At 35.5% G+C, this 12,614-nt stretch overlaps 1 protein-coding gene and 2 non-coding genes across 4 annotated transcripts; all 3 read right to left on the reverse strand.

Moving 5' to 3' along the window:
• Positions 1 to 1,751: 1,751 nt before the first annotated feature.
• Positions 1,752 to 8,222, reverse strand: LOC120347166 (heterogeneous nuclear ribonucleoprotein R-like). Of its 2 annotated transcripts, none has more exons than XM_039417042.2 (11): positions 8,041 to 8,222; positions 7,401 to 7,510; positions 7,141 to 7,266; positions 6,865 to 6,978; positions 6,045 to 6,221; positions 5,755 to 5,890; positions 5,160 to 5,365; positions 4,692 to 4,841; positions 4,481 to 4,596; positions 4,156 to 4,407; positions 1,752 to 2,586 (listed from the first exon to the last, which is right to left on the reverse strand). In XM_039417042.2, the coding sequence occupies exons 1-11, from the start codon at positions 8,165 to 8,167 to the stop codon at positions 2,559 to 2,561; spliced, it is 1,542 nt and encodes a 513-aa protein (XP_039272976.1). In that variant the 5' UTR covers positions 8,168 to 8,222; the 3' UTR covers positions 1,752 to 2,558. The 2 variants fall into 2 exon arrangements, with proteins under 2 accessions (XP_039272976.1, XP_039272975.1); XM_039417041.2 differs by lacking the exon at positions 1,752 to 2,586 and adding an exon at positions 3,253 to 3,844.
• On the reverse strand, positions 6,660 to 6,747 carry LOC120348212 (small nucleolar SNORD12/SNORD106). The gene has a single exon (XR_005570190.1). It is a non-coding gene; the product is annotated as a small nucleolar SNORD12/SNORD106 (small nucleolar RNA).
• On the reverse strand, positions 7,817 to 7,904 carry LOC120348213 (small nucleolar SNORD12/SNORD106). The gene has a single exon (XR_005570191.1). It is a non-coding gene; the product is annotated as a small nucleolar SNORD12/SNORD106 (small nucleolar RNA).
• Positions 8,223 to 12,614: the final 4,392 nt, after the last annotated feature.

Below are 12,614 nucleotides of genomic sequence, written 5' to 3' on the forward strand. Positions count from 1 at the left end.
TGCACTATTAAATCGCGACTTAGATCTTTCCATGTCAAATTTTCTCTGAGAGCAGTGCCTACAAATGACCTGTTATTTAGAATAAATAAGACATCAAGTCCAAAATGTACATTTTGTGAGAGTCATGTCGAAACAGTGTTACATTTATTTTATTTCTGTTAATTTGTGCAACACTTTTGGGAAATAGTGAATGCATAGCTAACTGTTGAATATGGGTTAAATCTTGATCTGACATATGAAGAAATTTGATTTTGGCCTTTGGGTAGGGCAAAACCAAGGTATAAACTGTGTTTTACTAAGTGCAAGATATTATATTTATAAATGTAAATTACGTAATGAGAGGCCTCAATTTGATCAATTTTTATATATGATAAAAAGTATTTTCAACTGTGAAAAAATTATTGCAACTAAAAAATGTAAACTGTCGAATCATGTAAAAAAGGGGAAAATTATCATGAACTCATTTTTTTAAGTGCAATTGTAATTATATGTTATCGTGTGTATAAAAAGTGATGTTTTTAATAATAAAAAAAAACTATCCTAGGCCGTTAGAGACTCTAAGCACTTAGGACTGTGGTGTCATATTGGAAAAAATAATAATAATAGGAATATAACAAGAGTTCCGTGTTATCTGAAATTGAATAAATAAGTTTTAGGGTATATTCTTTAATAATTGAAGGCCAGATTATAATTAATTTGCATGATATTTTTCGGAAATAGTTCTCATAACTACAAACACTTATAGATAGGTTTAAGATGATACTTATAAAAGAAAAATAAGCAAAATTATTCCAGCTGGGCCAATACTGTATTTAGGTCTGAACAATCACTTCATTAAACACAGAGGCACTATTGCAAACTCGGATATGACAATTTCTGTGATATCGTCTTTTCCTAGGTGCACTAAGCACGTATTTTAAATGGTGATTTCATCCCTGGATGCAACACTCTCGCATAATTACACGCCTACAAATCCGTCAGCATGATAGAGAAAGACTAAATCACGCGTTGTATACAAAACTAATGAATTCAGTGAAGCCGATTAATAGTATTGAAGTTACGGTGTAATGATATTCAAACATTCAACGACTGACGCCTTTTAACATAATTGAAGTTAATGAAATGCTATTCAAACGTTCAACGAATGAAGCTTTTTAGCAGTATTGAAGTTACTGTGAAATGCTATGTGAACTTTCAACGACTGACGCTTTCTGGCAGTACAAGCGAGGATCTTGTGAGGATGAGGTGTTGATCTAATCTTAAATTCTCTTTTCTTCGAGCATGGTCATAGTAATACGCCTGATACATATACACTGCAAAACTCATTCAGTCACAATGGGATAACAGCATAAATAAATGGAGATTCGGCATGATTAACGCCAGGCATACAGCCAGATTACCATTGCATGATAAATATCTGGAGATTCTATTGGGCGATCGAATCTCAAACTAATATCAAACGCATCTTTCACACGACAAGCCAAGTAGATCGCGGGTGTACTTAAATGCCTCTTCCGGTTATTGTATCTACATATCAACTTGAAATGGGATTCATAGAACAGTCTTCATAAAGGAAATGAATCCACGCAAACACTAATATAAAAGATTGGCAGACATCCGCGCCATACTAAACGCCCAATTCAGAGAGGGATATTTGGAGTGGAGTGTAACTAAACATAGCAAGGTGCGTCACCATACAACATGTGAATGGTTTCTATAACGCTGGTACATTATACAGTCATTAACAAAAACAAGTTTTTGGAACTTACAGCTCCTTTTACTTTTGTCAAATCAGAAGAAGCATTACACACAATACAAATGCATCATTGCAAAAGCAGACAAAAAATGTTCGAAACAATTTCGATTTGCTTGGGTCAGTCGAGGGTAACTATTTTTTAACTTGCTGCAGATTTAAGGGGACCCGGGCCAGTATTTTTACTATTGATAATATCAAGAATCATAGATAAGAACACAAAGAGTAACAAAAACACACAAAAAACAATAACGAAAACAAATCCAATCTAGCCATAAAAAGTTTAAACATACATGATTGTTCATGGAACTTGAAAAAACGTATGAATCACTTCATATTCATATTAAGTTCATTTAGGAGGCTAAGATGTAAAGATGGCGCAATTATTTTGAATAAAACGTTCATGCATACAAAAACATAGCTAGCAGCTTAGTAATAGAACAAGATGATTGATAAAGAAAAAAAAATGAATCTGGTTCAACACAAAGACTGAACCTCCACCAAGGTTTGTACGCACAGTACATGCAGGAACATTCCATTACATATGGAACCATTATTCAAAAAGTTACAGAATGGCGCAGTGATCAGCTTCATTGTGTAAAAGCTATGTCCTCAAAAAGGTATGATAAAACGAAGAAATCTTAACAGGAAAATTCAAAATTTGCTGAAGGAAAATGAGTTGAGTCTGTAGAGAACTGATGCACTGAACAAGGCATGTCCATTTTTTGTGACTCTTCTTATGTCACATGGGGCAGATAGCATGGCTGACACATTCCCTCGACATTTGGGCAGCAAGCTGGTTCCTTCATGTGCTCAAGAACCCTCCATAATTCCTGTATTAAAAACATAACATTCATAAGCACATTGCATTGATATTTTCTTTTAAAAGGAATGGACACCCCGAATACATCAAGACTAAGAAATAACCATTTGCATGATAACGCAGATTTCAAAAATCAAGATTCGAGACAAATACAAAATAGGTTTAAACGCAAATTTGAATGCTCAAATATTAAATAAAATTGTCCAAAAATATAAAATTTCTTACTGTTCATTTTGGAGTGAAAATCGATCAAAATCATACCTCTGTCGAGATGAAAAATTCTGCACCAGATTTGTTTAAGAATAACGACAGAACTGTTTACAGATTCAGTTTTTGGTCTCAGGTGCCAAATCCACAATTTGTGCCAGCACGATCCAATAAGTGCATAGCAGTTTCTTCAAGTTCGTTTTTTTTTTTTTTGAGAACTTTCAGATGTCACCAGAACTTTCGAATGAATGAAGTTGTTTTACGCTTAAATCCATATTTTCAAGATGAAGTCTTATTTCAACGCAACGTTTTGACGAGGTAAACCATTGATAAGGTGAACCATATAGTTTCTGAAGGCTTCGTTTTTTGCCCATTTTCATGAGGTTGCTAATTTTGAATCCTCTGCCCAAATACCAGCCAAAGTCATTTTTGAAGACTTTGGGATTCACAACTGACAAATTTGACAATATTCGAAGTTTGAACAATTTTATTGCAATTTTATACAGAGACCGGATTGAAACTTCGCACGATCGTGAAGTACAAATTTGAACAAATAATTCATTCAGCAATAGTTTTTATAAAGTTTGAGCGTAGTTGGTGTAAACAAACAAAAGACGAGACGCTACAAAATTGACAAAGTAAATAAAATAAAAATAAAAGTAAAATGAACTGGGCACAGGCAGGATAACATCATTGAGCAAAACCATTGTGATTATTCACAACCTTTCAAGTTCAAATAAAAATAAGTTTTTTTCTCTGTCTTGTTACATAAACAAATACCGAATTGTACCCCATTACAGAGAGTTTACATCCACTGTGATTCGTCAGTGAAGTCACCCAATGGTTGCTGAGCAATGGGCTGATTACCCCACATGTTTTGAGAATTTTGACCCCCCTCAGTCTGCCTTCGTTTTCCACCGACACCATCGCCATTGAAGTTAGCCTTACGTTTGCCACCTAGATTTGGTTTTCCACGGGCTCCTCCGCGGCCGCCCCTGACCCCCTGCCCACCGCGACCACGGGCCATGAAGTTCATTGGGCCACCCATGCCCATACCCATGCTGATCGGTGCAGAAGAAAAGAAAAAATGAATGATTTAAATTTTGATAATCGAATTGAAAAAAATTTCAAATTTTTCAGACTATGTTTAAATTTTTTTTTATCACATATCATGACAAAGCCCCTGTAATAAATAGATATTTTTCCAAACTGTTCGGCATCATGCTCGTACATCACATTCGAACACTTAACTTTTTGAGGAAATATTAGATTTTTATTACTTTTAGGGACAATTAATTGGGTGTCTGGAACGATATTCTAGCCCATAACAATATAATAACTGTCTATTACAATAATAATATGACTTGCTCACCTGCCTCTGTATCCTCTCATCATCATATTTCCGCGTCCTCGAAAGCCAGGTCCACCCATTCCCATTCCACCAAAATACGGGTCATCGTAGCCTCCGCCAAAACCACTTCCGAAGCCCATGTAATCGTAATAATCATCGACGAATCCGCCACTGTTGTACGGCATCGGTGGAAAACCCATTGGGCCCATATGTCCACCACGTGGTCCTCTTCCGCGCTGCCCTCTTTGATTGAACTGCCCGGGTATGCCCATGCTGCAATAGCATAAGGACAGAGTTAAAAATGAATTTTTGCATTGCCGAAAAATAAAAATGCTTCTCTACGTACTGCTGATTCATTTTTCGTTCCATTTGTCTTTCCTTCTTTTTTTTATCAACTGGTTTTGCAAGGCTGATTTCAATTGGTTCACCTTCCAGATTCAGACCGTTCAGCTCTTGCATTGCCTGTAAATGAAGTAAATATTGGAACAGAATACAGTAGTACTTCTTCAGACACTGTTCTACTTATAGAGATCGATAAAAGAAAAGCAGAACCTTACCTTCAAAGCCTGCTCTCTATCTTTAAAATGCACGAAAGCGTAGTCCTTGATTTTTTTCACTCTTTCAATTTCGCCATATGAACTAAATGTTGTCTGGATTACTTCTTCGGAAGCTTTGGTCGCCAAATTTTTCAGGTACAGAACCTTTACCTGTAAAAAATAACGTAAAGGTTGATTAGCTAGGTTACACAACTGCAAAGACCCCAAACTTAAATTTCATGAAAAGTGTTGACGGGGCTAAGTTCCGACATCTTAAACTCTTGCAGCCATTTAACGATAACTGTCTAAACGAAACGAGTCCTGACTCAATGAGACCTAACTGAGTGAGTGACTCGACCATACTTCTCATCAAAAGGTGTAAAAAATTAGGTTGGGCTGATGACCAATGACGAGCAGCTATGAGTTTAGGGACTTTTACCCAACACCGAGAACGATAAATACCAATAATATATAGGTATATATATATACCTTTGACATGACTTCATCAGATGGATTATCGATCGGATCAGCCCAGTCCACCGACACAAGATTATTCCAAACTTTTGTTTTTCCCGATCCAAGTTTTCGCCGTGCTTGCGATGCAGACTTGTGATCAGTGTATTCAAGGAAGCAGAATCCTCGGTTTTTCGACTTGTCCTCGGTTTGATGATAAACAATGACATCTTTTAGACAAGCTGCAACAAAAATGTTTTACATTACTTCAAAATAAGATTAAATAATGTCTGTCTCTGGTCACGGATGTCTGCAGATGAAATAAATTTGGCATTGGCAATAACTGAATTATCAGAAATCAATAAATTGTTACAGTTTAGACTGAAAGATGCAGAAGGGGTGGGTGCCTCATGTATACTTACTTATTCAGTAATCAGCATCTTACAGTTATATCACAATTTATAAACAAATTTATTTGCTATGTATATGACCACCTCAGATCTGTTGAGCTTATAAGTAGGTTTCATCACATATAAATATGACGGGGAAAGAAGTATTCTCATCACTGGTGGTAAATCAATCAAAATAGTAAAAACAAATAATATTAAAAATGAGGGCAAAACAATCTTACGTGATAAACTCTGGAACTCTTCAAAAATTTCATCTTTTGTTTTATTTTTAGGTATTGAACCGATAAACAGGCGACAATTTGATTGTGACAGGCAGACGCCAAGAAATTTTTTCGGTTTTATTTCGTAATTGTCCAGCTGTGAAACCAGAATGCATTGTTTAAATGAGTAAAAATCTGTTTGACCTAATCTGGCTCAGTGGCACTTCCAATAAAGCTTTCTCAATCAAAATCTCAGAGATGAACTTGTGATGACAATGTATTTTTTTTTATATATATTTCAGTAATCTAACCAATTTCACGGATTCCACTGCCATGTCTCTCTGTACGAATGACGCGAAACCGTAGCCTCTATTTTGCCCTGATAATGGTTCCATCATTAGTCTGAAATCCCATATTGTACCGGCTTTTTCCAGAAGTGGTATGATTTCATCTTCAAAGACATCTCTTGGAATTCGACCAATGAATACCTGTTATATAGGATACAAACATAATAATACAAAACTGAAACATTGGAAATAGAATTTGCATACTTATCCTGGGAAAGAGGAAAGACTGCTTGTATGGTATCTCATTTCGTTACTTGTGCATTTCGGGGACGGGAATAGATAACCAGTTACTTGATTCAGATACATGGGCTTATTATTAATGGAGGAGTAACCAATCAGGAGTCATGTGAACTATCCTACGAAACTTCTCACATATACATTCAAACTCGAGATTCTCTGCAGGATAATCAGAGGTGTGATGGCACACATGTTCCTAACACCTAGCTTAATCTGCCAAACACCTGAGAGTTATTGAAGAACAAACAGGTAAGAAAAATACTTGAAACCCTGGTCCTGGCTGTGAATACTCAAATAAACCAAGATGCTCATTTCAAAACTTCATTTTTTATACATTGTCAGTTCACCACCTCAGATCTGTTGAGCTAGTAGTTGTATCATCATGTATTAATATGACGGGGAAAGAAGTATTTTCATCATCGGTGGTGAACCAAATCACAATGTAAAACCAATTTATTTTTGAATAAAACCAGACAGACAATGTGATTATACGAAATTTTACTTTTAGATCCACTCTTACTTTACACAATGATATTCGAATAAATACCTGGCAGCCTGGTCCTGGCTCTTCACCATCATAAACTTCTGTGGGTGGTGGTCCACCATATCTTCGTTGACCTGTGGTTACATCTAAGGAGTACTTTGTTCTATCCAGAAGAGCCTACAACGAATGTAAAAATGGATTTCATGAAAATATACAAAATAATTATCAGAAAATTATCAATTGCTCAGTCCAATTAGTAATTTAGTGAAGTACAAAGAAAAAGTTATGTAGGACAGAATTTTAAAATTTTTTCCCCAAAATAACTTCTATATTGCGTACTTGAATATCGTCTTCATTAGGCCCAACTTTTTGGCTGAGATTGGTTCTTCCATCTTTTTCTGCCTTGAGTCTCTGTCGGTAGATTTTCATTACACCGCAAAGAAAGGCACTTTTGTTCTGGACATGCTGTAAAATTAGAAACATACGATTATAATTCGCTCAGTGCTATGCAATATTACAATTTATTTTACAACTAAATCTAATTGCACAAGACTAAGAGATATTGTGAAATATGAGCTTTACCCCATTGCTTTTTTTACCTGAAGATTAGAATCTTTAAACTGCTTTAAAACAGCGATAGCTCCATCCTCTTCGAGCTCTTTTAATGCCTCAATCGCTCTTTCATCTAATTCACTGTATTGGACTAGACCTACAACAGAAGTTGCAAATGATTAATTATTTAAAAGCAATGGAAAAGTCACCAATTGGAATATGAGATTAGAATGTCACGTGGCAAGGTTTTCTTCGGTTTAGAGATTAGTTTGATTATAAATACCCAAATTCGTTCAACACATTTGTAACATGAAATTACCTCAATATTCAAGTTGTAAGTCGCATATTTTTAAAGTATCGCGATTTGGATGTATACATATATAATGAATTTAAATCCATTTTAACACTCGAAGACCAATTCATTTCCCCGACCAGTGAGTTTCAAAAGTTTAAATATTGTCAGTTCACCACCTCAGATCTGTTGAGCTTGTAGTTGTATCATCATGTATTAATATGACGGGGAAAGAAGTATTTTCATCATCGGTGGTGAATCAAATCACAACGTAAACCATAGAAAGTAGAAATGATATATTTTCAAATCCAAACAAACAACCATTGTGATAAGGAAATCTACTGTTAGATCCACTCTTACTTTACACAATGATAATCGAATAACAAACGTTATACCTTCTACAAAAATCGCATCTAGAGCTCCGGCAACTTTTTCCGTGCAGCCAGCTTCTATTAGACTTTGATAATGTTCTGATTTCATAACTTCATCTTCATTCTCAATTTTGGCCACAACGTCTGTCATTATGCTAAGTTAATTTGGAATTTGCTGGGAAAACCAATGAAGATACTACGATTAATTAAAGGGAAGTGCAGATTAGTTTGAATGAGGCTTTCAGCATTATCAGATCATGTTCAAGTTGACGACTACTGAATAGAATTGACAATTTAGTCATCCATTCATTCATATGGGAGTTAAATTCAGGACCCCAAAAACTTTTGGCAGCCAATAAAAACATGCAAACAATTAAATTAATTGAGTTCTTGGCGCTATATGAATATTTGAGGTTGAACAACAGAGGATAGGGGATTCCACGATCTGTCTGCCATGTACTGATGTACAGTTCATCAAGAAAGTCATACACAGGAGAATTTGTAGTATCTTTAGGGAATACTGCCAATGGTACATTTTAATATCATACATGACGCTACTAGACACTTCGAAATCAAACGTTTTTTTATGAGTAAATGAAAATTTGTTGAAAAAAGTAAAACCACGGACAGAAATAGAATTAAAATCATCTTTCGGTTAAACTTTTAAAGGAGTTGGGTTATTTGTCATTTATACTTGACATTTATGAGCAAAGATTTCGTAGTCAAAGTAGTTGGCAATTGTGTTGAATTGAGTCATCAAAGTCACTTATATTTTCAATATTAATTAATTAAATCATCCTATGTGATTACAAAAGTGGGTAACCAACCTATCCACCTACAAGTGCTTACAGACTAAACGTCATTATTTCGTAGTGCAAAGCGGTGTAAGAAAAAATGAAATTCTTTAACTTCAGAACTTGTCATGAGTTTCTTTTCTTAGTTTTCTCCTTGAATTGTTGTGGATTCATTTTACTGTTTCACATGAATTGTTTTGAATATTAGATACAGAAGTAAAAACACGACATAGCCCTCCACAGCTTTACGAGTTCGTCAAATTTTGACTATAGTGTTATAATTTTTAAATTAGCTTCAATGTTAATATTACTTCGGGTCTGATATAGTTTAGTACCACATGCACTTCTAGTTAGCTCAACAGTTTTCGCATATGTCATTCCTGAGCCCAACCCCGACTACATAACCAAAAAAGTACGTCACTACGACCTCAAATTGGCATAGCATAATTAAGATCTCCGAAGCATACGGATAGCAACAATCCCCATATGGGAGAGATCGCTAGCGTTCGTGAGTTCGTTATCGTCGGCGCATATGCCGTTTCGGGCAATCATAACTATATTTCAGTACTTTGGCAAGCTCTATGACTTCGTACTGATGTAGTTTTTGGATGGCATAGTCAGGTAGGGGTTAGAAATAACATGTGCAAATTTTGTTATGCTACGCCCATCGGAAGTACTTGTGGTAGTAACTATACTAGACCCATTACTTCTACTGTCAGACAAATTACTGAACTTGTATTAACAATCTGAATCAGTAATTTCATTCATATCACAGTAATGCAGTAATGCAGTAGGCTATCATTCTTAATGTAGTCTAATTGAAATTATTTACTAGGAAGCTTGATACAATATCAATAAAATATTACTGTAATTACAGAATTAACAATAGGATACTGTACACAGCTTTTTGACTATAACTGTCAGACTGTATAACCTAAAAAGCTGGTACCAATACAGCATTATCAGATTATGAAATTGTGACATCGCCTATCTCCCAATGCTTATTGCAATGCAAATTATGTTGCCATGCTGCAGCTACTGAGCTAACAAGGCTAGACGATCAATCTATTTCAGCTTTCTATGGTCCCACGCCCAGTGAAAAGAAAAACGCTGCGAAACTACATCCACCTGTTCGCAGACAAACAGCTTTTACTTGTAGATTATGCCCACGTGACTATGCAATCAGACAACGTGACTTCACATGCCACATGGCAAAACTAACGTATGTGCATAAACTAAATTAACCGACATTATCAACACTTTTTGAACTAGTTATGAAACGTCACAGCCAAGGTAAAATACAAGGAGGCGACAACGCACGCCGTGAAAGGAAACACAAAAACAATGCTTTTCGATAAAGACACGCGCTACACGCCGAACAACAGAATCACGCCGCGATAGTACCGGCAATCTTTTTTCGTTGCTACACCACTAACCCGCGTGTCGCTCTGTGTGGCCAAAGGATGACGTTTCTAACAGGCAGGGGTGCGAATCCGACGCGGCAGATTCAAGCATGCAAATTGCAAACAACGTGTCTGATATTACGCTGTCGGTAGTCTAATCTGATCCATAGAGATAAGACTGGTTCTTCTGGTAAATATTACTAGATAATATTCGATGTGTTGTGACAAGTTGTCTATCACTATATTAGGCTTCAAATATTTCATGGCAACATAAATGTTGTGCAGGTAGCCTACTCGTCCAATGCATATTCTACCGGCATTTATAAATATAACCTGTGTCAGCTAGAAAAAAGTAATAAGTACAGTACGTGGTAAAAACAAGTTGCTCCAGGTATAATTACCATAAGTTTTATGAAAGAATTTCTCATTTTAGGGGTCGGGTCGGTCAACATAGTTGACCTTGTAGTCTTGCCCGCCCCCTCCCGATTATATTTTTTGATTGTTTTTTGTATATATTGCAATCTGTACATTTTTGATATATTCGGAAATAAATCATTATCTCTGTCTTATCGAAACAGTTTCAAACATTTCATTTCAACCCAAGTTCATTTTTGCCCAAGCGAAAGATTTATGGCAGTATAAGCTAAATACGACAAGGCTTAAAAGATTTGGCGGAAAACAAGGCTGAATCATAGGCTCAAAAAATAAATGAAGATTCGCGACATTGAAACCCGCAGAAATATAGCCATATTCATTTTAAAAACTTTTTTCATTGACATTTATGCGTATATAATTGATGAAAGTATAACGAATTAATGGAACTCAAAAAACACTACGAGAGAGCTATGCTCAAATGTAAGAATACGAAATCCAAAACGAATTAAAAGGCCTATCCAATCTTTTACAGTATTGATAGTCAGACCGCTGAGATGTGATCATTGAATCGCGGCATTTTGCACAATTTTTACTCTTGACGACGTCATCACACAAAACTTTAAAGTGAAAAACGAATGCCATAGAGCCACAGACTTTTTTGAAATAAATGAATGTATAATAGCCTTCTATCGTAAATAGGAAGCTTGAATCACTGAACATTTCAAAGCAAATATTCCTTCAGTTTAATAGAAAAGCGATTTTTTTCATGAAAACAACATATATAATGATAACGAAACGATTCATAGGTTCATTTCGTGTTCAATAAATTTTAAAAACAAAGACAACTTTATTAACAACACAATTATTGATGGTATGGAAGCCCTGCTTATGAGTAGAAAGATGTCTGGGTCTCATACCAGGTTAGGGTTCAGGTTGTGCGTCATCTTGGTTCACATACTTCGGGAGCGCCGTATCTGGTAGGCCTGAATTATTGTATTCGCTTCCATCACACAATCTAAAAATGAAAAAAAAATTAAAAAGTGATATTCAAAGTGAAAAAATATCTGTTTGAATTAGCGTCAAACACGTTTATTCTTTTAGATAATTGCTCAATGATGACGATTGCAGTTGACAATATCGTTCACCGATGTAAGAGTTATTTAATTCATGAAATATCCTCCCTGCATAAACTGCTGTCTCAAGCTGCTCTTTGGTTGGGCTCTCCCCTTGACCTTTTGTGTAAATCAGATCATTAAACAATCCGTAAGCCACTTTAAATGGGTGATGTATTGTGAAATGAATAATACACAATAGCGAGCACATGTGTGCTCATTTTCTTCACGTAAGTCTATTGTTAGCTATTGTCCGAATATCTTTTGTAATAATGCACGCAGACATTTCTCACGAGAAAAAAGAAAATGGAATATTAAAATTCCATTTCCCTATTATCGGCGTAATATTTAAACTGTATATATAATTTTGCTTGAGCCTTATTGTATTGTTGTCATACCGACTGTCTGTTATTAGCAAGTTTGTGGCCTAAGTAACGCTTGGCTCCTAATCTAGTACCTATACCTGGGCCTGGAACAGGAATCTACATTAGTAACTGTTGTGTAGTTTTAAAATCCATCGCATGTTGCAATAGGTGTGGGTTTGTAACGTTCGACAAAAAAGTGAACATGTTTCATCCTTTTCATTTTCCACATAGCCTACCTGTACGATGCGTCTCTGCATGAAAGCTAATACAATCGATTTATTGATAGAATGCAAATATTCCGCAGAAAAGTCTAAACTAAACAGATATATATATATGATTATTCCGTCGATCGCAAAAATGTGACAACCTAACGAACAAAATAATATCGAGTTACAAGCAGTTCGGGATTGGTTGTTAGAGTTTTTGATCATCGAATAATTTAAAATAAATCACATTTATGTGCATTGTGCATTTATATATTTTGCCAATCAACACAGCCATCAAAAAGAATTAGATTATATATATGTCACTAGAGTTATAACACAGATA

The sequence above is a fragment of the Styela clava genome, chromosome 11, assembly GCF_964204865.1.
Source record: "Styela clava chromosome 11, kaStyClav1.hap1.2, whole genome shotgun sequence".
NCBI classification, from domain to species: Eukaryota; Metazoa; Chordata; class Ascidiacea; order Stolidobranchia; family Styelidae; genus Styela; species Styela clava.